The sequence below is a fragment of the Schizosaccharomyces japonicus genome (assembly GCF_000149845.2).
Source record: "Schizosaccharomyces japonicus yFS275 unplaced genomic scaffold supercont5.1, whole genome shotgun sequence".
Classification (NCBI taxonomy): Eukaryota; Fungi; Ascomycota; class Schizosaccharomycetes; order Schizosaccharomycetales; family Schizosaccharomycetaceae; genus Schizosaccharomyces; species Schizosaccharomyces japonicus.
Window position 1 is genome coordinate 468689 of NW_011627860.1, and position 22895 is coordinate 491583.

General features: G+C 44.0%; 9 protein-coding genes across 9 annotated transcripts; 3 read left to right on the plus strand and 6 right to left on the minus strand.

Moving 5' to 3' along the window:
• Window positions 1–221: 221 nt before the first annotated feature.
• On the minus strand, window positions 222–2037 carry SJAG_02313 (D-3 phosphoglycerate dehydrogenase). Its single transcript, XM_002173486.2, has one exon. The coding sequence runs from the start codon at window positions 1820–1822 to the stop codon at window positions 422–424; it is 1401 nt and encodes a 466-aa protein (XP_002173522.1). The 5' UTR covers window positions 1823–2037; the 3' UTR covers window positions 222–421.
• Window positions 2038–2715: 678 nt separating this feature from the next.
• SJAG_02314 (nucleosome assembly protein Nap1) lies at window positions 2716–4860 on the minus strand. The gene is made up of 2 exons (XM_002173487.2): window positions 4688–4860; window positions 2716–4647 (listed from the first exon to the last, which is right to left on the minus strand). Exon 2 carries the CDS (start codon window positions 4637–4639, stop codon window positions 3476–3478), a length of 1164 nt encoding a protein of 387 aa, XP_002173523.1. The 5' UTR covers window positions 4640–4647; window positions 4688–4860; the 3' UTR covers window positions 2716–3475.
• A 109-nt stretch (window positions 4861–4969) lies between these two features.
• On the minus strand, window positions 4970–8254 carry SJAG_02315 (GTPase regulator Vps3). The gene is made up of 3 exons (XM_002173488.2): window positions 7893–8254; window positions 7498–7850; window positions 4970–7455 (listed from the first exon to the last, which is right to left on the minus strand). The coding sequence occupies exons 1-3, from the start codon at window positions 7966–7968 to the stop codon at window positions 5089–5091; spliced, it is 2796 nt and encodes a 931-aa protein (XP_002173524.1). The 5' UTR covers window positions 7969–8254; the 3' UTR covers window positions 4970–5088.
• SJAG_02316 (CASP family protein) lies at window positions 8151–10659 on the plus strand. Its single transcript, XM_002173489.2, has 4 exons — window positions 8151–8273; window positions 8319–8429; window positions 8502–10039; window positions 10092–10659. Exons 1-4 carry the CDS (start codon window positions 8231–8233, stop codon window positions 10254–10256), a joined length of 1857 nt encoding a protein of 618 aa, XP_002173525.1. The 5' UTR covers window positions 8151–8230; the 3' UTR covers window positions 10257–10659.
• A 693-nt stretch (window positions 10660–11352) lies between these two features.
• On the plus strand, window positions 11353–12207 carry SJAG_02317 (stress response protein Bis1; the record flags this gene model as incomplete). Its single annotated transcript, XM_002173490.1, has 1 exon — window positions 11353–12207. One exon carries the CDS (start codon window positions 11353–11355, stop codon window positions 12205–12207), a length of 855 nt encoding a protein of 284 aa, XP_002173526.1.
• A 42-nt stretch (window positions 12208–12249) lies between these two features.
• SJAG_02318 (calnexin independence factor Cif1) lies at window positions 12250–13308 on the minus strand. The gene has a single exon (XM_002173491.2). The coding sequence runs from the start codon at window positions 13279–13281 to the stop codon at window positions 12322–12324; it is 960 nt and encodes a 319-aa protein (XP_002173527.1). The 5' UTR covers window positions 13282–13308; the 3' UTR covers window positions 12250–12321.
• A 340-nt stretch (window positions 13309–13648) lies between these two features.
• SJAG_02319 (ubiquitin-protein ligase E3 Brl2) lies at window positions 13649–15697 on the plus strand (the record flags this gene model as incomplete). The annotated part of the gene is made up of 1 exon (XM_002173492.1): window positions 13649–15697. The coding sequence occupies one exon, from the start codon at window positions 13649–13651 to the stop codon at window positions 15695–15697; it is 2049 nt and encodes a 682-aa protein (XP_002173528.1).
• On the minus strand, window positions 15027–19360 carry SJAG_02320 (exocyst complex subunit Sec8). The gene is made up of 7 exons (XM_002173493.2): window positions 19130–19360; window positions 19036–19085; window positions 18399–18990; window positions 18246–18352; window positions 16612–18203; window positions 16332–16562; window positions 15027–16289 (listed from the first exon to the last, which is right to left on the minus strand). The coding sequence occupies exons 1-7, from the start codon at window positions 19293–19295 to the stop codon at window positions 15833–15835; spliced, it is 3195 nt and encodes a 1064-aa protein (XP_002173529.1). The 5' UTR covers window positions 19296–19360; the 3' UTR covers window positions 15027–15832.
• SJAG_02321 (inositol polyphosphate kinase) lies at window positions 19334–22798 on the minus strand. Its single transcript, XM_002173494.2, has 2 exons — window positions 19951–22798; window positions 19334–19904 (listed from the first exon to the last, which is right to left on the minus strand). The coding sequence occupies exons 1-2, from the start codon at window positions 22617–22619 to the stop codon at window positions 19766–19768; spliced, it is 2808 nt and encodes a 935-aa protein (XP_002173530.1). The 5' UTR covers window positions 22620–22798; the 3' UTR covers window positions 19334–19765.
• Window positions 22799–22895: the final 97 nt, after the last annotated feature.

The following is a 22895-nucleotide window of genomic DNA, read 5'->3' on the forward strand; positions in this document are numbered from 1 at the left end:
ACAGGTTCGAGTCGCGTCCGACTCTCATCACTGTTCTGCCGTCCCTTTCCGTTTGTCGTTCGAATCTCACCAATCCCCCTAAACCATGACTTAACCCAACAACACCCTATAACACACCGAACAGGACAAGCCCAAGGCAAACGCTCCTAAGAGAAACGAATTCGGATACCACCACAATACCACATGACACACTGCTACATTACACACCACACCACCCACCGTATCATCACTAATGTTGAATTACAAAATTTTACTGAATTTATCATTATCAGCGTTCAGTTGAAGGGACGTTGATGGTCATCATGGTTGAAAAGCTGTACATGCCGGGCATTCAGAGCACCAGCACAAGAGAGAGAGGAAGGGGTTGAAGAAAATTTTTAAGATTTAGGCAACAAGCTTACCGACACGAGCTCGTACAAGCTTAGTACAAGAGACGAGTGCGGATCTTGAAGGGGAGAGCCTCAAGATGCTTGTAGAGATCCTTGAGAGAGTCAGGAGTGCAGTCGCTGATGTCAGCAACCAAGTAAGCAATCTCACCGCGGGAGTCAGAGAACTGGGACTTGATGTTGTGGTCCTTGAAGATCTCGTTGACTTGGCGCAAAACACCGGGGACGTTTTGGTGAGCAAACAGGACACGGACGTGGTTCTTGTCGGCCTCGGTAAGGTTACGAAGAGAAACCTCGGGGAAGTTGACGGCACCAGTACTGTTACCCTCGTTGATGTAGCGGATCAAGCTCTCGCTGACCTCGACACCAATGTTGTATTGAGCCTCCTCAGTGCTACCACCAATGTGGGGAGTGAGGATGACGTTGCGAAGAGAGGTAAGGTCGGAAGTCCAGGAGTTCAAGGAGTCAACAAACTTGTTGTCACCGTTGCTGTGGGGCTCGGCAGGGTAGACATCGATGGCACCACCGGCAATCTTGCCAGACTTGCTGGCAGCGATGAAGGCGGGAATGTCGACGACAGTACCACGGGAAAGGTTGATGAGGAAGGAGCCGCGGCGCATGGCGGCAAACTCGGCAGAGGAGATCATGTTCGTAGTCTCGGGAGAGGCAGGGACGTGAAGGGACACAAAGTCGGAGTTGTGAAGAAGCTCCTCGAGGGAGGAGAGTTGCTTGGCAGAACCAAGAGGCATGATGGGAATGATATCGTAGTACAAGACACGGAGACCCATGGCCTCAGCGAGAACAGAGAGCTGAGAGCCAATGTGACCGTAACCGATAATACCAAGAGTCTTGCCACGGATCTCCCAGCACTCGTTGGAAACCTTGTTCCAGGTGCCACGGTGAAGCTCCATAGAGCGGTCACCGGCCTGACGGGCCAAGAAGATGATCTCGGCGATGACGAGCTCGGCAACAGAACGAGAGTTGGCGTAGGGAGAGTTGAAGACGGAGATACCGCGCTCGGCAGCGTAGTCGAGGTCGACCTGGTTGGTACCGATACAGAAGCAACCGATGACAATCAAGTTCTCGGCGTGCTCCAAGACCTTACGAGTCAACTTGGTCTTGGAACGGATACCGATGGCATGGACGTGCTTGATCTTCTCAATAAGCTCCTCCTCGGGAAGGGACTTCTTGTGGAACTCGACCTGGTAGCCCTGCTCACGGAGGTTGTCAAGGGCAGATTGGTTCACGTTCTCCAGCAAAAGGATCTTGATGTCCTCAGTGGCAAAGGGCTTGAGGGAACGAGGAGGAGGGCGGGAGTGAGAGCGAGCACGAGTGAAGTTTTGTTGCATGAGGGAGAAGCCAGAGCTGGGAGGAGACATGGACAAGGCGTTCTCGTCAGCAGCAGGGGCAGTAGCAGCAACAGATTGAGCAGGCATTCTGGATGATAAAGAGATGAGGGTTGTTAAATGAAAACGTTAAAGTAACGAAGGTATTTAAAATGAAAAAGAGAGAGACGAGTGGATCTAGACGTCTCAGAAATGAAAATCAGCAAAGGAACAGAGCGGTGAAAAACTTTTTCGAATTCCACACAGCCAAACAAGGTTCTACGATGAAACCAGGAGGCGACGGCGGCCCTTTTATACCTAAAATCACGGTACTTAATATTTCGGAATAAAAAATTTCCAGTTGTTAAGTCGCGTGCGCGATCGCGATTTTTTTTCTCACAGGCCATTCGCCAATGGCTGCCTGAGTTATTCTCAGGGTTAAAGTTACGCGAATTAGATAGCCGAGCCGAAAGCGCTGATCTGGGGCAGAAAGATTATAGATGCGATTATGACGTAGTTTAAGGGAATGCAAGCGAGTAGGAGCACGCGGTCCGCAGTCCTAAAGTCGCAAGCGCTAAGAAGCTATTCCTAATGCAGACGCGTATGTCGCAATGTTGGACCCTTATTCGTAACAGCGACACGAGCACGAGCACGAGCGCAAGCACGAAGGGAACGCGGACAGAGGAACAAGGAACAGGTCTGATGATGTCCCGCCGTTGATGCCGCCAAACAGACTGAAAGGTCGCTGTCCGTGTGCGGATCTACAAGCGAACAGGGAATGAATGAATGGGTGGATGAGTGACTGAGTGACTGGACGAAACGTGCCGGACCCGCGCCGGATTCATTCCGCTGGTTGTACACACACATACATACATTCATACACACACACGCCTACGCCTACGTCTACGCCTTCATCTTCGCGTCGCACGAACGGTCGTCAGTCACCAGTCACCAGTCGACGAAACCAGCCCTGAGCACACAAAGACCTCTATCCGCATGTTGAAGATTTTGCACAGATCAACCGTTCGCTAAAACGAAGAACAGTATTAAGAGTAACCTTCTAAAAGTGACTACGTGTTTTGTTTCGCGCTGTAAGGGGCAACAGCGGCTGCGGAGAGAACCGGAAGAGATCTTGTCGAGTAGTCGTCGACCCCTCTAAGAACAGAGGAAGGAGGAGCTCCAGCCAGCTGCATACAAAAATTCAACAGTGTTGCACGGGAACAGCCCAGCCTTGCTTCCAAAAACACATATCCAGCGCGCAAACGTACGAAGAACACAGAGGACGCATCCGGTGACCGCTGTTGCGAGTGGCCTTGCTTGCATCGACATCTGCAGACACAGAATAGAGAGATCCCCGCTTTCCAATGCCGTGTTCTTGGTGAACCACCACGTGTGCGCGTGCACTCGTGCGTGTGTATGAATGTATGTATATGTGTGTGTGTGTGTGTGTGAGTGTGTATTTGAGTTTCGTATCTTCGAGCGTTATGCATGGTAGACTAGAACAGCATTCGGCATGCTAGCACAAAACACAAGGGGGGACAGACGCACAGGAGACGAGGTGTGAGACAAAAGTAGGTGTATAGGTCGGATGATGGGATTAGACAGCAAAGGCTTGCAAACATCTCGGCAGTTGATGCACAACGTGTCGCTCAACAAAAGCGAGATGGCACTGCGCAGCACAACCACGTCAAACGTCAAGCGTATAGTGTTTCATCGCATTATGCAAAAACGATCTGTATGTCGAAAAAAAATGCTAAAAAGCGTCTATTGTTGACGGCACTCAGTTGGGTTTTGGTTGTTCTGGACCTCGTCGTCGTCGCTCACCAAGCTGTCTTCGTCGTCCGCACTAGTTTTGTCCTTAAGATTGAGAACATGTTCGTCATCGAATTCATCCTCTTCGTCTTCCTCCTCAATGTCACTGAAATTGTCGTAATTCTCAAGGGCCAAAATCTCGCCGGTGAACCACTCAACGGCATGAGGAATCAAACGCTCCTTGAAGTTTTCAGCGACTTCATAGTCACGCGCAATAAGATCATCGATGTCCTCGCCATTCTCATCAACCTCGGCATCCTCGCCGTCCTCGCCGACCTGAAGAGCAGTGAAGAAGTCGAAGAAGCTGTCACGCTTGACGGTGGATTTGACGACGCGCGTCTGCTTGGTGGTCTTGTTGCGTTGCTTCTTCGTGACCACGCGGACAGTGAGATCGCGGTTGGGAAGCCACTCGATCTTGTCGCCCTCGGCATGGTCGTATAAGAAAATGCTCTCGCGAGTGGGCTGCTCGCCATAATAGTACGTCTTCTTCAACACTGTGTTCGTAAAAAAGTCATTCTTTTCAAACTCAAATTCGAGTGTGAAGCCAGGCTTCTCGGGATAGGAGAGACGAATGTCGACCAAGTGCTTCAACGCCTCCTCGTCCTCGGTCGTGACGGCCTCGGAGATCATAAGGTCGTTCTTCATAGCCGTCAGCCAGAACTCGGGAATGCCCTTCGTCTCGACAGCCTTCTCTTGCTCGGCTTCGCCGTTGGACTCAACGTCGTACTCGCCCTTCTCGATCTCCTCAGACGTGGGTTCACGAGCACCGCGAACAATCTCGGCTCTCCGTGCGTACAGAGGCTCGTATTTCTTGGAAAATTCCTTTTCCAACTCGAGAATAGCGTGTTGGAACTCAACCTCCAACTTGTTGCGCTCACCCTCAAGTCCCTTCAAAGCAGACAAACGGCGACGAACGCTGGCTGGCAATGACGAGATGTCATAGGCCAAGGAACCCAATTTCTCTCCAAGTCCCTCATCACCCTCTTCAATCGTCATAAACTGGGGAGCCTTAGCACTGGAGATAGGTGCAGCAGTACCAGAAGGCGTGTTATGAGGTGTGGGTGCAGCAGAAAGCTTGTCGACCCGCTTGCCAGTAATGTCAACGTTCTCTGCCATCTTTAAAACTATTATGTTAACAACAGGTCTCCAGAAAAGCTCACATACGCTATGGTTGCTTGAACTAAGTTGAGGTGTTGGTTAAGGGTAGAACAGGTGTGGTCTCGTTAGCTGGTCTGTACCTTCAAGGCTTGCCACGGGAGTATCGCGGGAAAACCGTGGCTTTTTCACCACCAACCATCGTTGCCTGCTCGAGTGACATGTCCAGTGGATTGGTCGCACGTGGCGTGGGGGTCTGGCCGAGCGAGCAGGGCTGAATCATTAGGCTAGGATGGTCAGGCGGGCTCGGTAAGGAAGCGCTACTAGTGAGCCTAAGTGGTAGGGTTTAGATGGCGGAATCTGCGCTTACATTGTATCATTGTAGTAAAATTAGTACTGTATTTCGTAATAGAAAGGTTCATTTAGTTATAAACAGTTCAGCCGGTCATTGCGATGGGCTGCTCAAGTAGCTAGTCATGAATTTTAACATCTTTGTCTTCCTTGCGCTCAGTCAGGGCCGTCAGAAGATCGCGTGTTTGTCGCCATAAACCTTTTTGGAGATTGAGACGAATTTCAGATTTGTAGGCACGCATTGCTTGGTGTCTCTGAAGGGCTTTGAAGTATTCTGTAAACAGACACAACGGGGAGTCTCCGCTGAAATGCTTTAGTATCATCGAAAAGTCATAGTGAATGAAATTGCGTGCAAGAAAATGTGAAATATACTCGGCTACTTCTTGCAGCTCGAGTTGTGACACATCCTCTTCTGTCTCATCCAGTAGCACCCTCTCAGGAAGGGGCGTCGAATTACATTCGAGAAGCCCTTGTAGCATCCATTCCCAGCACTTTTCTTCTCTTTGGTAGTTGTCGAGACAGTATTTGTTGGCGGTCTTGAAGTCAAATAGCTGTAGCATTTCGTGCAAGGCTTGCTGGTGATCCCCAACAAGGTGATAAAGATGAGCTGAAACATGAGGAAGTAGCGACTTGACCTTGGTCATGCATTCGATGAGCTGCATTGCCTTGCTGTCTTCCATGCTTTTTGTCTCTGACAGTAGGTGCACTAACTGTAAGTAAGCGATTTTAACGATTGAATCAAGGGCTTCACTCTGGGAAACCTTTTCCTCGATGTATTGCTCAAAAGACGGTTTCTTCAGACCCAAACAGCGGTAAGAGCCAACAAGCTTGCGGAAGAAAGTTGAGATGGTGTTGTCATTTTCAATGCAGCGTATAACGTATTGCAGACATAGTTGGATACAGAGATTACTGTAGACCGGGTTGTTGATATACTTCAAAAAAAGGATCAAAACAGGACCATCCTCGTTGACAAAGTTCCTGACGACATCGTCAGCATCAAGGTTGCCTTCTTTTGTGCGCGCAACGAGAACGTCGGAGGCCAGCGAAGGATCGCGCTGAGCAAACCAAGTTGCGTAGCGCCAAAAGAGCGGAGAAACCTTGGTATGAAGGAGTTCGTCGTATAATTGAAGTACAGCGTCAGGAACGGTAGTGCTGTCGCATTCACCGCTGATGATCTTTTTAAGCGTGACTAAAACTCCTTCGGTATTGTGGGTCACTTTGTACATATACACAAGCAACCCATACTCATGATGCGACTCGAGGACTCGCCGCGCTTCGTCTGTTAAATCTGTTGCTGTTCTCAACAATTCTTTCAAATCATCTGTACGATCACTTGAAAACTGGACATCAAAGTACAAGTGGAGAAGCGTCTTCTCGACAATTTTGAACTTTTCCTGATCATTTTTCCCAGACAAGCTTCCATAACCTTTCTGTCCACGGAACCAGGATAAGTATCTATGAAGCATTATTAAGGCATTCTCTTTTGAAAGATTAAGGATCTGAGATTTAGTTGCGTCGTCAGCTTCTTTGTAAAGCTCATTGTGTTTTAGATGTTCAATTATGCACTCATCAAATGGAGGAACGCTGCGAATCTGCTCGAGGATCCCCTTATAAACAATAACCGTATCAGTCGCAACACGGTAGCGCGGGAATAGGGAAAGTAATAGAAGGGGATCCATTTTCGAGCTCTTCAGGTATTTGAGCATGTCCTCAAAGAGGTTTTCCTTCCAGTAATGGAGAGCGATGAGCTGTTCAAGATACAAGGTTTGTTGAAAAATGGTCTCATTGGAAAGTCCATATTTTGACGGATTTTGTGCTCGCTTCCGTAATTGTTTAAGCGTAGAGTCTACTTCCCCCTTCAATATACTGTCTTGTAGAAAAAGAAAAGGTGATTGTACGTGAACGGCTAACCAGTCAGATGAGCCTAAAAGTACGAAGAATGAATAAGAGCAGGCTGCGCGCTTTGCAAGGACAGCATCCTCATATGCAGGTGGAAAATCAACAAGCGCATAAACGAATGTGAGCTTATCCACGTCTATTGGATCAAAAACAGGTAATTTCACAGGGCAAAAATATGGATAATTAGATATGTTGCAATCAAGCACCTGTTCCTGTTCTTGATCATGGACGTTAATGATGTGTAGCTTGGACTTTCCGAATGCAAATACAATTCCATCATTAACGTAAAGTGTTTTTGGATACTCTTGAAACAGTACGGTGTTTCTGGTGACTGAGCCTGTTTTGTCAATGAACATACCAATTGCAGCATCTGCGCTTCCAGCAATTAGAAGAAACTCGTCGTGATATTTCGCTATCAGCGGTTCGCAAAAATCTTCTAATTTTGATTCCGGGTTACACATAGGTGTTGGGAATAGAGGAAGGCTTGTTTCTGCCTGTAAGTCGATTAGCGTGTACATTTCCTTTCCCGCAAGACAAACGATTCCTTTCCGGTAGGAAGCTTGTATAACATCTCCCGATGGAAATTCCTTGGCGACATTAGCATGCTGGCTGCAAAAGTCAACTTATACCTTGTGTTTGCGTAATATCCCATCTTTCTGAATGTACAATTCTTTCAGCTGAGTTTCCGTGATAGCAAGAAACATTGTGGCCGGACTCGAAAGTGGTTTATCGAACGCAAGTTGTTTGACTTGATCCATCAGGAACACATTCTTTCGTGCGAGCGTATACGGGTTTACATATGTAAGCCAAGTACCATAATGTACTAGTAGAAGTTTGGCATATGGAACATTTGTAAGGCTGTGAACGCATGCCGCCGGCTTTAACGTTTTCTTTTGTAAAAACGCATAATCTGTATTGGATTGAACGGATACATCAAATTGGTAGAGCGTTCCTTGGTTGTCACCGACAATTATAAAGTCACCTGTATGTTAGTTACTGTAATCAGAAATAACAAAAAAAATACCTATAGTAACAATGCATGTTGCCTTTGATTTTATTTCTGAGGGAATACTGAGGCTCTGGAGCGCGAATTGCTTCATGAAAGCTACTTTTCGGTAAAAGTTTACCCTTTACACGAACAAACAAAAGTATAGAATAAGTGATCCCCACCCGTTATTACGCTCAGTTTACTATGAAAGCAATCAAACGACGATCAGATCAATTGGTCTCCGAGAAGTTAGTAGCAAGGAAGTTGCATTTGGCTTGGCTGGGTCTGGAAGAGTGACCGACCAAGAACCACGCAAGCTCTGTTGAAGACGGAATTGGGAAATTCGTCGATACTTGCACTTGACAAATTTAAATATGCAAGAAAGTGTTCTATTGAGTGCTAAGGAGTCATGGAAAAGTATGCATCAGATGCTCTTGACGTTCAATGGCTAAACGTAAATAGATGCAAACTTTACGGAATTACAGAGAGAAATGGATTCTGTAGCCATTGAATTGGCAAATGTACAGAAAAATTCACTGGAAGAAAGAAAGGAAATCGCTAGCAAAACAAAAGGTTTGTATATCTAGGATTTTGCAATCGGTAGTTTCGCACGTTTTTTGCTGACAGTTTACCTCTGTTGTGCAGATTTTAGAAAGCTGGAAGATGACCAGAAGCTTCTTGAGATTAAGGCACTTCTAAAACGTTATCAAACAGGAATAGATTCTTTAACGAGACGAGCAAAGAATTCGGAAGCCTTATTTGCAAAGGTATACGAGGCCCTGGGAGATGTCCCGGACCCTTTCCCAATCCTGGAAAGCTTGAGTGATTACAATTCAACACAAGACGAGCTTGAGAGTATTCGCTCCAAATATGCCGCATCACAAGTTGAATTGTCCCAGGCAAAGGACGCACAAAAAGAGCTTGAGGCTTTGAAGCAGCAAATGCGAAAGCAAGCAGAACAATATGAAGCCAAAATTCGGAAAGCTGTGAAAGATACGCGTAAGGAATGCGAAAGTGAGTACGCCAAACAAGAAGCTATGCACAAAGATGCAGAAGCTGAGGCCGCTCACCAAATTGAAGAACTGAAACAAAAACTCCAAACTGTTCAATTAAGTCAGATTGAGCAAAGTATCCAGTTGTCTCAAAAATCCGATGCTAGTGAAAGCAAGCTAACGAGCATGGAGGGCTTCAATACCCTCATGACTGACCTTGAGAAGGCAAGCCAAAAGATTGCCAAACTTCAACAGGAAAACGAAGAGCTGAAGCAACGGTCTGCAATAGCTCAAGACTCTAATGCCGATGCAGAGTCAAGCAGTCGCGTACATTTTTTGGAAACAGAGAACGATGAACTGACACAGCGGTTGCACGAGCAATTGCAGCACAACGAAAAAGCAAAGGCGGAGTACGGTGCTGAGCTGGAGAAGATTACATCCCTTCTACAAGAGCAGGAAGCCAGCATTCAAGAACTGCAAGCACAGGTGAACCAATGCGCCGATTATGAAGAGGTCAAGCGTGAATTACAAGTATTTAAGGAAGTTGAATTTGGCACGGAGGAATCGAAGAACGAAAAGAGTGCCGAACCACTCAGCTTGGAAGCACGTCTTATGCAGAAAGAGCGACGGATGGCGAGCGAACTTGCTACATATCGTCAGCAAGCTGCGGAGCTCCAGATGAAGTGTGCTCAGTATAGTTCACGTGTTGAACAGTTAGAAGAAAAGTCTTCTCGTCACAAAAAGATTATTGAAGAATTGGAGAATGAATTACGCTCCGTAGATGTTGAGAGTGGTAGCGTTGTGAATTTTGCACATTCACAATATGGACGTTCTTCTCCTACTTCAACAATCTTGAATGGCGGAAACACCAGTATCATTTCAGGACACACAATGTCAGTTACCGGAAATGCAGAATCAACAGTTGGTATTATGGATATCATAAAAAAACAGCGTGATCGTTTCCGTAATAGCAACATGGAGTTGCTCAAGCAAGTGAATTCCTTACAGTCAGAGAACAGTAAGCTGCAAGAGGAGATTGAGGAAATGAAGCGGACAACTACTTCACTCTATGAACAAGCCCGATACAAGGCATCGTATCGCCAGTACATGAATCCGTCAGATCTGGAGTTGGGAAACGCAAATCAGTCTTATGAAACAAAAATATCGCCCTACAGTAATTTCCGGAGCAAGGTTTGTTTCCTCATTCAATTTCATTAACTGTATATACTAATCCTCATTTTAGGAGATGGAGCGAGCCTATTCGCGAATGGGTCCCTTGGAGCGGGTTGTGTACTCTTTGGTCAAACTTGTTCTGTTAAACAAAGCCACACGTTTAATGTTTTTAAGCTACTTGTTAGGTCTTCATGTTGTCACCATGCTTTCCCTTGCAAATTCGTTTTCTGCTTGAGTGAAGCCAACGATGGCGGGTACCCATTTTCTGACTAATGTGTCATAATTGTTCAGCGATCAACGTATCTTTTGTACCAGAGACAATGGGTTGTACACACATCCTGTTGCGTCTTGCCGGCACGAATTAAAACTGCACTTTTATATACGTTCATTTCAACTCTTTCCATACCTTAATCAACATTTTGTCAGCGAACATTTCAAATGGACATACTTTCTTTTTCCGCCTTTTTTGATTGCTATTTGCTAGTCTTACGAGTATGGAAGTCGCATATATCAGTGTCTTTATCTTTTTTTACAATCATTATTAAGAAGCTATATTTATTTTTGTATCATGAAACGTTTAGCAATAGTAATTCTATGATAAAACAAATGAGTACGGATGGAGAAAAATCCAAAACAAAGAATTCTGTAATTGCTTTTTTAAGACTTGTATGAGTAAATGTGGATGATAAGAAACAGGATCAAGTATATATATTAAGGTTTTCATGACGAATTGGTCAGTGGTTTCCTTCAATGGTTTAATGCCCGAGTAGTTGAAACATATAGTTAAAAACAAGCTTTATAAATAATAAATAAAAAACAGATCAATATTAAATATATAGAAAAAAATAATAATAATAAATAAAAAAAAAAAAAAAAAAAAAAAAAAAAAAAAAAAAAAAGAGAAAACGCACATCTCACCTCACCTCACCCCAACAACTCTGCCAGTTAACTCACCGTTCACTAGATTCGTTTCGTTATTCCTCTCTTCTCTCTTCTCTCTTCTCTCTTCTCTCTTCTCTCTTCTCTCTTCTCTTGGTCTTCATTCCACCACACTTGTACCCTTTTACCCCCACATAACCCTGGGTTAGGGTTTTCTCAACGAGCAGTTTCTCCACAAACCTGGTCCACCTTTGTCGTCCTCTCCTGCAAGAACATCCAGTCTATGTGATACGACACTGTTCCATAGTCACCATCTTGAATGTCACTTGGTGAATGACACATGAAGAAAAACTGCCGCTTTCAACTTTAAGTTTGCAACTCTGAACGTCTGCATTTGCGCTTTAGAGCGGCCGAAGTCTCCTCCCAATTCAGGCAATTGCTACTGACTAGAGATGACTTCTCCACGTGTCGTCGACGAGGACGCGTATACTGAGGGACTTGCTACCGTGGTTCAGCAGCGGTTCTTTCCCGACCTTCCTCGGCTCCGTTCAGAGGCTATCGGGCTCGAAGCAGTGGACCCTGATTCTTCAACAAGGGAGATCGACACCATGGATTCTGTCCCGTCGATCATGACGTACCAGTCGCAAGTGACGTCAGAAGACAATGCGTCTTTTGCAGATCTAATGCGGGAGGAACGCGCACAGAAAGAGGCAAGACGCGAAGCATTGAAACCGCGTCCACGTGAGTGGAAGAGGACACGACCAGCCTCTATTGTCTGGAGAGCTCCTAGCGCAGAGATCTGCACCTGGACTGACGACTCCAGTGCTGCCCTAAAGCAGGGAACAGCACAGTTGGCTTTGCCGATGCCACGTGGATCAAAACAAGTTCGTGCTACCGCTGACGTAGTGCCGCACGCGACCCGATTCACCCCTGAAATGGCGGCGAACCCCACCTCGATTATTGGTCTCTCCACAAACTCTAATTCGCAACATTCTGGTCCCGCGGTAGATTATGAACGCGGTACTGTTAATGGCTACACTCTTCTTGGCGCAAACGAGATTGACGCTTCTCGTAGGTTGTCCTCGAGCTTTCGTGTTCCGGACACACCCCGTCGAGAGCTCTTACTTCGTCAGCATGTCGATCGAACACCCAAATCAGTTGCTCGGACGCCATCAACATTGCTTCTGAGCACGCGTGGCTCACGCTTGACAGGACGGACACGAGTCATTGACACTCCTAAGTTTTCCTGGACACCGAGTGCTAATGCTCGTACTCCTAAACCTCCTCGCACGCCTCGTCAACTTTAAAGCTTTTCAGTAAATTCACGTCTCTTGCTATAAAGCAATTCTGAGTTGAGCAAGAAACAGATCACTGCGGCACTCACAAGATACATATATATTTTTGGTATTGTCAAAACACTACTACCATTTTTTAGTCACGTCTTCATTGTCGACATGCTTCCAAAGCCGTTGAGAGGCGAACAAAACTGCACAGAATTTGTTCTCAGATTGCTCTTTCTTGCTCGTTTGGAAGTATTGCTGCAGTAAACCCGCACGCAGCACAACCATGGAGCCACCGTGAAGCCGAATTACACCGTTTATGTTAGGAAGTTGCAATACATCTTCATCAAAGTCACCCGCAAAAATTAAAACAGCATACCCGTACTTTATGGGGTCCTCGCCAAGATTAATATGTCCTTCTTTCAATGGGACCAAAGCTAAATTGGGAAAGGCACCAAAACGATCTTGTTTTGGTGCAAGCTTAAGTTTAAGCATGGTCTCATGAAACTCGGGTATGTGGTTGTGAATAATACCACTGGCAAATCGAAATAGGGGACTAAACGTTTCGATGAATGTGCTATAGCCCAACGTGTTGACGGTGTCCTTCGTCTTAACAAGTCTTCCTTTGTTGCTTTCGTATGTTGATCCGAAAACGAATTTCCTTTCCATGTCCACTGGATTTTGTGCCTTATATAACTCAGAAATACCGTCAAACAACTTTTCTGTGAACTTGGCACCGGTACCACAAGCTAAATGATATACTAACAGTGCGTTTTTGCTGTCTCCATACTGGCTTCCGTCGTCAATTACCAAGCGTTCCTTTTTATCTTTAACTTTAATTTTCTCTGACGAAGACTTAAGTTTGGAGAGTTTCTTCAGCGTCACAAACTCGATACTGACTCGTTTTCTTCTTTGCTCATCCGCAATGGCCAATGCCTTTTGACGTTTTTCATTTCTCAATTTTTCGGCACGAATCTCACGGCGTTTTCGCTTTGCAGGAGCTGCTTCTGCAGTCGCTTCCGTCGACTCGGTTCCCTTCACCTCTTCTTTCTTCTCCTCTGCTTGAGCCGGATTTTTATCTTCCAAAATTTGAGTCGACATGTCTTACACTTTTGCTTTGAAGGGAACCATTTTTTGCAAAAAACTCACAAGCGTCTCATTAACGCTATTTAACCGAGGCCGCCTTCAAAGTTTATTTTGAGTTGCGAAACTTAGCGAGCATGTGATAACACTATACAACTTTTTTATCTGTAACACGAAGCTGTTCCACCGAGTACTCAGAACACCGATATTCAAGACACACAAAATTGTACAAATCATCGTAATTTGCTACAATTAGGACTTCTATCGAACTCCCAGACATTTGTTTGTTTGAGAAATTTTTTAAACGAGTCGGAGAACCCGGATTTTGCGGTTTTACCTGCAAATTCCTGTTTTCGTTCGTTTCATCAATTGTTTCGAGCTTGCAATGGTAGAGAAGCGGCTTACAACCGAACTTGACGAATCGATATCAAAAAAACGTGTCGTTTTTGCCGAATCAACACAACAAAATGAACTCATTAATGTGCCCAAGTCAGCTCTGCTGGTCAGAGTGAAGGAGGCACGGCGTGAGTATGATCGTCTGACAAATGAGTACTCAATATCACTAGACGTATTTACACAAAAAATGACGCAGCTGATGTGTTGTTTTCTTTGGTGGCCGAGATTTATAGAACATTGCTTCCGTTTACGAGGACGACCGTTTCCAAATAAACAATTGGACCGTTCCATGACTGCCCTAACTACCCATATGCCTTTTGCGTCTTTCGAAACCATTTTCGCCAATGATAAAGTTGCCCTGCTTGATTTCGTAACTGAAAATCTGAATCTTCTAGGCGCGGCTTCCTTACCCGACCAGATTGAGGTTGAGGATAATGGTCTGGCAGAGAAAATAGCACACATAACTGCTGCGAATGAAGCTACATCGCAATCCATTGACGATGCAATTGCGCGTCTCAATGACATTGAGACTGACTACGTGAACCTCAGAAGGAACGAAGACCGGAATTGTAGTTATACTCTACGCTGCATTACTGAGGCTGTTCTTAAGCATCCTCAAGATACTAACCCGAAGGACACCAATGAAGAACAGGTTGAGACATCCCAGAACGAAACATCTAATAAACAAAAATGCGCCGATGAGGATGCAAGAGAGCTACAGCGATTACGTGATGAACAGAATGTAGTGTTCTCCTCACGGGAGTCTGTTATTTCTCGCTTACAATCACTTCTTAAATCGACAGAAGAGGATACTGTTACAGCTAATTCAGCTCTTCTTTCTCTGAGCCAGAAGCAATATGAGAACAGTTTGGCATTTGTGGATGTCGAGACCTCTTTAACAAGTGTTTCTGAGTATTCTGCATTTCTACGGCGGATTTATGCGGAGGAAGCTACAAGATGTGAATCTATGTTTCAAAATATTAAAGCCTCACAAGGGTTTTTCACCGAGGAAATGGCTCGCGTTATTTCCGAATTTGAATCTCAAATGGCGAACTCACAATCCGACATGCATCGGATTGAACAAACAACGGTTCAGTTACGTGAAGCAAATGAAAAGGCGCGTAGTGCTGATGAATTACGGGCTGTAAGTGTTCAAAACAAAATTGAACAAGCTGAGCAACTGGCTAAAAAAATTGAAGAATTGAAGTCTCGTTTGGATTTAAAACCGAATGTACCATCCGTGGGTTCTGACAATTCTTCTCTGCTTTATCTTCAGAAACAGTCTGAGGCACTACTTAGCGAGGTTTCGTTTACGGAAAAAGCATTTCGCGTTGCCCACCAGCAGGTGAATTCAAAAATATCAAAACGAAAAGATGAGTTGTTATTGAAATACAATTTGGAGAAGACCAAAGCTGATCAAAAATACTTTGATACTATGAAGTCAAGAGATGGACTATTATCAAATGTGAAAAATCTTCGTGATCTTTACAAACGAAGTAATGATCTTTTTGAAAAATCTGTGGAAAATCATAAAAATCGGATTGTCGACGTTATGGAAACAGAGAAAAAGCTCGTTTTTCTCGTGGAAGAGCGAATCCAATTAGCTTCAACCTTTATGAAAAGCAAGTTGAAAAAGCGACGTGATGAAAAAGTGGGAAAGACAGCAGAATCTGTTCTCTCTCAGTTACGCCAGTTTTACAACAATAAAAAAAGCGAGCTTAACGATACTCGCAAACAATTTAATGACTTGTCCCATCAAGTTCAGCAAAATGAAACATCGCTCAAAACCCACGAGAGATTAAAAAAACAGCTAAATGAACGTGGAACTGCGCCTTCTACAGAGGCTCTGCAAACATATCGAGCAATGTGTAAGTGTTCTGTATGTAATTTTGAGCGGTGGAAGAACAGGGTAATCTCGCTCTGTGGTCATGGGTTCTGCGCCGAGTGCATTCAAAAGCGTATTGAAACACGCCAACGGCGGTGCCCAATTTGTGGAAGAGCCTTTGGCGTATCAGATATCATTCTCATACAACTTTGAGAAACACTCAGTGGGTTTTGTCATTTCTGTTTAATGTAAATTTATTTTTTACGGTTCGTATTTCCTGTTCATTTATCCTTAATACTATAATAGAAATTCACTTTGTTCTCATTCGACGTCGGGTCAATAAATTGATCACTTTCTAGGCTTAGGGGTAGATTCATTGCTCTTGACTAGATGGGTTTCGATAGATGCGGCCTTTGCAATCCGGTCAATTTCAGCATTATAAGCAGCTTCTTTCCTCGTATATTGTCTTACGAGATCATCACGTTCTTGAGCTTGAGCTTCATTGAGCATCTTGCGATAAAATATGGACACCATGTGCTTAACATCCTCATAATTCGATGCAGTAGGTTTTGAAGCAAAGAACTCTGTGACCTTCTTAAGACCAAGTCTATAAACACCGAAAGCACGAATTGACCGCATCAACCCAACTGCATCTGGATTGTCGTTCACAATCTTTAGAGTCTGAACCATAACAGCCAAGTTTCGAAGCGTTTGTAAGCAAGCACCACGATTCATACTTTTAAGGCTTCGGAATATCTCATACATTTGATGATCCACAATGAAGTCAAGTCCCTTCCAAATCATACTAATAGCGTTAGTAAACGAAAATCGAATAATGTAAACGTACGCTCTTTCTCGTTCTGGTAAGCTTCGTTCAATTTCAAAATTTACGGAAATAATTGTTGAATCCAATTCAATAACCACGTCATCAGGCCGGCCTTTGTATTCAAGAATGAAATTTGGTACTTTGACAATTTGGACTAAGGTGTTAAAATATAGGAGTCTAATTTCCATCCGCAATAACAGAAGGCATTGATAAGAGAGATCTCTGTAAGATCTTATGACAGTTTCATAGTCACTGTTGGTTAGAAAAAAAATAAAACGTATTAGTACGCAAGGACACATACCCAATCAAACTCTTATGTTGTGGATTATCATAGTCCAATACCCGCATCACAAAAAGTGGACGTCCATATTGTATGTTGTTCTCAGAAGTGTTTTCCTTTTCCGTTTTATTAGCATGAAATTGGTAGAAACACTTTTTGTTAAACCATATCAAGGAATTGTAAAGATAAGCTATTTGCGAAGCTACACTTGAATCCCTTGAAATGATAGACTTTGGCAAGTTTTCTATATCCTCTTCATTTCTTCCGTAAAACAGGGAACCTTTTCGTTCCGTTAAGTACAATTCTGTCCACTCTGATTCAGGTTGATCAGGACTGTTCCAGAGACTACTGAATGAATTGAATAGCTTCTCATTGCCAACAGTCTTCAAACGAGCAGTTTCAGTACCTAAGTCCGAAATATTCTTCGTAAACTTATACTTCTTCAATAAAGTAGTTACGCAAAGCTCGTTCACAAAACGAACTGCTTTTGACTCAAGTTTTCGCAGAACTTTTAGCAAAATCTCGTAGTATTCCACCAGGTTAGAAGCCATAACAGGAAATGAGTTCGTAAGACTTTCAACGAATTGTAAAGTTGAAACAAAGCCTTTGTATATAGGATAGTCATGAAATTTTATCCAGTCAGGATGAACCTTGAAGGCATCCGGGTCATTCATAATGTCATCAAAATAGGAGAAAATGATATCGGTAAAATGTGGAAGGAATGTATCTTTGAGAAAGGCCGAAATGACACGAACGTATGCCCCTTGAGGAACATTCGATACTCCGTCGAGTATGTAGCGAAAGTTTGTAAGAAGTGAAACAACAGACATTAACACAATGGGGGCATCAAAGATAGAAGGATAAGCAATAATTTTATGGTTGGTAGCGAATTTCATGGAACCTTGCTGGTTTACATACAGATTCAAATCAGTGGTTGAGGTATTTGAGTTCGATTTTCCAACGTTAATCAAAGAAAAGTCCTTAACTATCTTCGTCAATTCAGCCGCAAATGATTTATCATCTTTTTGAGGCAGGCATCCATTAACCGAGCTAAAGAAACTCTTGTTCTGATCAAACTCATAATTGGTATGTATTGTTGAATCACTCGCTGCAGCCTTCGATTGTTTCGAGTAGCTATACTCAACTGGCGTAATGAGATAATCCTTTAACAATAGACCCAGTTCATTTTTTAATGCATCCCACAAGGGAGAATAGGAAAATTCATATCGAGATACACCCATAGAATCAGTACCGACGAGACGAGTAAGATAGTCACCAATCAACCTGTAATGAAATACAAGTGTATCGAGCTTTAATGAAAATAAATGAAAGAACCTTTCGAATATCTTACTCTGCTGCTCGTTTTTGCTATCAAACATAGCATCAAATATGGATTGTGTGGCAGTAGGAATATCACAGTTAAAACCGGCCGAGTAAGTAGTATCAGCGTGCTTTACAACGCAATCAACAAGATAATAGACCTCTGCTGGAGTTCTTTGCTTAAGCACAGCTAATGCGTCTCGCAGTTTGTTCAGGTTATTGAGGGACTCCAAGACCATGCGCAGATCACGAAAGCTATCTGTACCGTGTTCTTTATATCTATCTTTATCCAACTAAAAATATTAGTACGCTATGACAAACGCATCACTTCTTACCGGTTCTTGTAGAATTTCTGCAATCTTTTTTAGCTTATTTACCTGCCGAATTGATGGTTCCTTATTGATACTGTCCAAAAACTCACGCAGAAAGAAAGGATTTGTAGCTGTAATTGTGAGGTTAGCATTTGGAAGGCAGAGAAAAAAACTTACTAATGGGACTATCCTTCGGTGTTTCCAACGAATATGTAGTATCAGACCTAAGAAAAACAATTCTCGTAAGTTCATCGACAAGCGTTTCAAAAAACGACGACTCCATAGCACTAATCTGACTTCTTAAACCGTCAACTGAGCTAATTCCTTCGAAGCTTTTTTCCGACAATGTCTGTGAAGTCTTGACAAGCAGCTGACTTGCTTCATAATACTTCTTCTGCTTTATAAGAGTTTCAATGTTTTGTCTCGACTGAAAGGCGCTGTGGACTGACTGAAGAGTCTCAATAATGATGTTCAGCTGTGCACTTCGAGACAGGAGTTGTAGAAGTTCACTGCTCCCTGTTATATTATCAATACTTGATTGCGCCGACTTCAGGGAGGCTTTCAAATTCAATACTTTGGAGGTTGTGACATTCAGTCGGTCCATAATTCTTCCATAAGCAGTTACATTTTGCATAAAGTCTTCCTTATTCTCAGAAGAAATCCTTTGCAAAGCAGATTTGACTTTATCATAAGTTTCAATGAAGTTCTCATAGCCTCTTCCAAAGGAACTTTTGTCCAACAACTCCAATGCCGTGCTCAATGGATTATACTGTTGTTGATTGTTAGACGATTTTCTGTTTAAGTATACTCATACATTTTCCTTAAATAAATCTTTCCATTCATCCTCAATATCATTGATTAGTCCTTCATTATGTCAGTAACAGTCGCACAATTGTCTTATCGCGAACCTTCGAGCTCTTGCTGCTGGAATCTTTTGGACATGCCCCGTTTATGCTTTGTCCGATTTTGTGAGCTACTGGACTCAGAATCCAACAATTCATCATCTCCATGACGATTCTCGGGTGGATTCTTGGCTATTTCCCTTCGTACAATGCGAAAATTGTTAGAATGCATACAAATGGGTACGTGGAGGTTTAGTCAAGACTCAAAACTCAGTATCACTATCTACGAGGAAGAAGAAATTATGAATGGACTACAATGAATATGTGAACAATTAAATACCATCGTGAAAGCTATATTAATGTCTACGATTAGGTAAATGAAGTAGATAGAGTTCTTGGGAAATGACTATGAATATAAAAGCACAATTCCCAACCCAAAAAGAGAAAACGACGAACAAAAGGTTTCTAGAGATTTGTCGGACCCGAAGATAATAACAACTAGACCATCAACTGTATTTTTAATGAAGGGATGAAAGAGAGAAAGAGAGGAAAAGAAAGAGCGAAAAGGAAAGAGAGCTATATGAGACAAAACCGAACGTAAGCCGATTAAGCTTGCCAAACTCAAACACGTTTTTTGAGAAGACCAATTCCAAAAGCACATCAGCAGCAAAGGGAAAAAAAGCAATAGATAAGTTTGCGCTGTTAAATGGAAACTTCACTATCCTGAGAATCATCCAGACCTTCAGGAAATACATCGAAACATTCATCAAAACTGTCATGACTAAATTCTGCACCATGGCCGTGCTCGTAAATGCTGTGTTCCATTTCTTGACGCCAAATTCTGAAGAAAAAGTTAGTAAAAGTATAAAAGATAGAAAATAACTTACTTTTGAAAGTACAAGCGCAATGTTCTCAAACCGCGAACATAACCACGATCGTGTGCAGTTCTATGCTGTGGAGGACATGTTGCTTTAGCAAGTGCTTCCTTATCCTCAGCAAATACACAATTTGCAAAATCGACAATTCGGATATCAATTTCACGAACTCTATGCTCATCATCGTCAGAAGACTCGTTTGGTGGTTCACCGTCGTAAATGAAGAGCAAGGAACTTGCATATAGCCGAGATCCCTTCAACGAACGAATGATACGTTCCAATTCTCTGAGTTTACGTAAGATAACTGGAATGTGGTGGACTTGAACGTTTTCATTTCCTTCGTCTGATTCACCTTTTCCTAAGAATCGCATGAGCGCCTGTTGAAATTCTTCTCCTGCTTTTATGTCACGACCAGCGTATTTATCCTCAAAAGTATACGAGCCAGCTTGCCTATGCCAAACTTGCATTCCACATATCCGAACTCCGAGTTCCCTAGAAGTAGTCATAGCACACTTCTTGCTCTGTGAAGCACGTTTCTTTTCATTCGCCATAATGCCGTACTGACGTGTGCCCATCTTTAAATCAAGTACACAAGGACGCTTCATTCCACTAGTCAAATCCTCAATGACAATGTAACGTTCGATCTGAGTTCGTTTCGTCTGCGCATGTACCTGCGCCGACTCATCAGCGGCCAACGATGACGATGGGTGAATTGGTTTGGCTTTTGTAGGTGCCACTTTATGTTCCAGACTCTCGGGGACACTCAATTGTTTGGACGCAATAGGTTCTTGAGGAAGCTTCGGCGACTCAAGCGGAGGAGGAACATCCCCACCGTAAACAGTCTCAGTATCCATGTCAAACATTGTGTCTTGATCGTCTGTAATCACGGGCGCCTCTTGCTTGGAACTACGTCGGTACGAAGGCAATTGTGCCACGCGCTCAGATAAAGAAGGATAATCATCGGCGTCCTGATCCTCCCATACAGCATCAGAAGAGTATCGACGGCATCGAGTATGTGCATGAGAATCAGACAGGCCACCCGTCTCTTCATCCGTTTCTTCCATTGGTATAGATGTTGCATTACGACCAACACTTGATGACAATTTTGGTAATGGCATGTTCATTTCCTCACTTTCAATCCTGTTCTTCCGATGAACTTCGTGGTTTTGGCTTCCCACAGATATTGTTTGTTCGCGGTACACAGGAGGGCGTACATGGCGATGATGGTGACAGCGTCGACAACGACAATCTGAGTTTCCATTTCTCCGTGTACGTCTGGGAGCAAACACTTCACGTAAAACTTGCTCCCTGAGCTTTCGATTAATAACAGTAGTACCCCAATTTCTTTGCTTTTCCATTTGCGAATCCGTAAAAGGTCGTTCGCTTCCAGAGTCGAGTCCAGACATGGACGAAGATTTATGATAACCCACAGACGGCGAATGATCCCCTTCACTTGAATCACTACAGCAATGATGATGATGATGATGGTGAAACATCCACTCAGGAAATATATGTCGATTCTGTTCAACACTCACCTCTGGAATGTAATCGAATGAACGGTGCGATACAATCCGTTTAACCTCATCACTCTGATTTGAATTAGTAGCATCAGACGCTCTGCCTCGTGCTTGTGCAGCGCCTTGCTCAGCATTGGCTTCTTCCGTATCTGTGAATGTATGCGTGACATTGAGCACACCAATGTACCGGGGAATGAAAGGAAGCAGGGCCGGGTATCGTTGTTCGATGGTTTCGTAAAATGAGTTCTCATTCCGAGTTAATGGTTTGCATACGGCTCGCTTAGAAAAGCGAAAAAAGGCAGTATGACCACCAACCTGATGCTTAAATGGTTCGAGTTGAACGGTTATGGGGAAATCTTCATCCCAGTTAAAAAAAGGATTCTCGTTGTCAAACGACGTAGACGCAGAGGTGACGGCTGAAGAGGAAACGGAATAGGAGGAGGCGGAAGAGGCAGATGAAATAGAGGAGCGGCGAGTTTGGTGAGACGGGGGATGCTCTTTGGTGTCATGAAGGTCATCATCATGAGGAAGGGTTCGCAAATGTCGACTAGAAACGGGTGTGGAGGGGACTGCCGGATGGAGAAGAAGCGCAGAAGACGAAGGGTGATGCGGAATATAAGTGGCTGTTGTTGTCTTCGACGTCTCCGCGGGTCCGCCCGTCGTTAACGCAGAACCCGTGTTTTTGGAAAGGGAGGATCGTCGAAGACGATCTGACCCGTTGCGTTTGTCATGACGATTATGTGATTTTTCAGACTGGGGATTGCTATGTCGATCCTTGCTTTCCCGTCTAGACGTGGTCGAGGGTTCAAACAGACGCAACGACTTGCTAGCCTTACGAGCTGATGGTGAGGAATGCTCCGGTGACTCATCAACAGAAAGATAATTACTCAAACGACTGCTGAGCTCTAGATCCGCTTCCGTAGGCACGTCAACCGACGTAAACGGACAAGCTCCTCGGCTTGAAAGATCACCAGGCGACACACTACCTAAAGACTCAGCGATTGCCGAGTTCTGTACTCCGTGAACGTCCCCAAACGCGTCGTATGAAGATGCTCTGAATGCAGGAGACGCTCTAAACACCGCGTCCGGCCCTTCCGTCTTCGCATGGGCGATATTTACTCCACTCTTTCGCAAATAATGATCCGTTGATGGTTCTTCCTGCATAGATGCATGCGTTACAACTTTGTACAACGATAAATGGTCAGGTTCACGTTTTAACGAGCGACAAATATCGGCTTTCAGCAAAGCAATGGTTTGCAGAGGTCAAGCTACCGTTTATGGTGGTGGTGTTGTTACCGAGGCAAATACTCAAATTCTGGTGGAGCAGGAGCCTGCATAAAGGAAATTAAACTACCGAGTGGGAAAATATGGATTGTTAAAATGCGGAGGATCTTCGTATATGATGTCATGATCTACATGCGACGGGAGTTGTCCGGAACG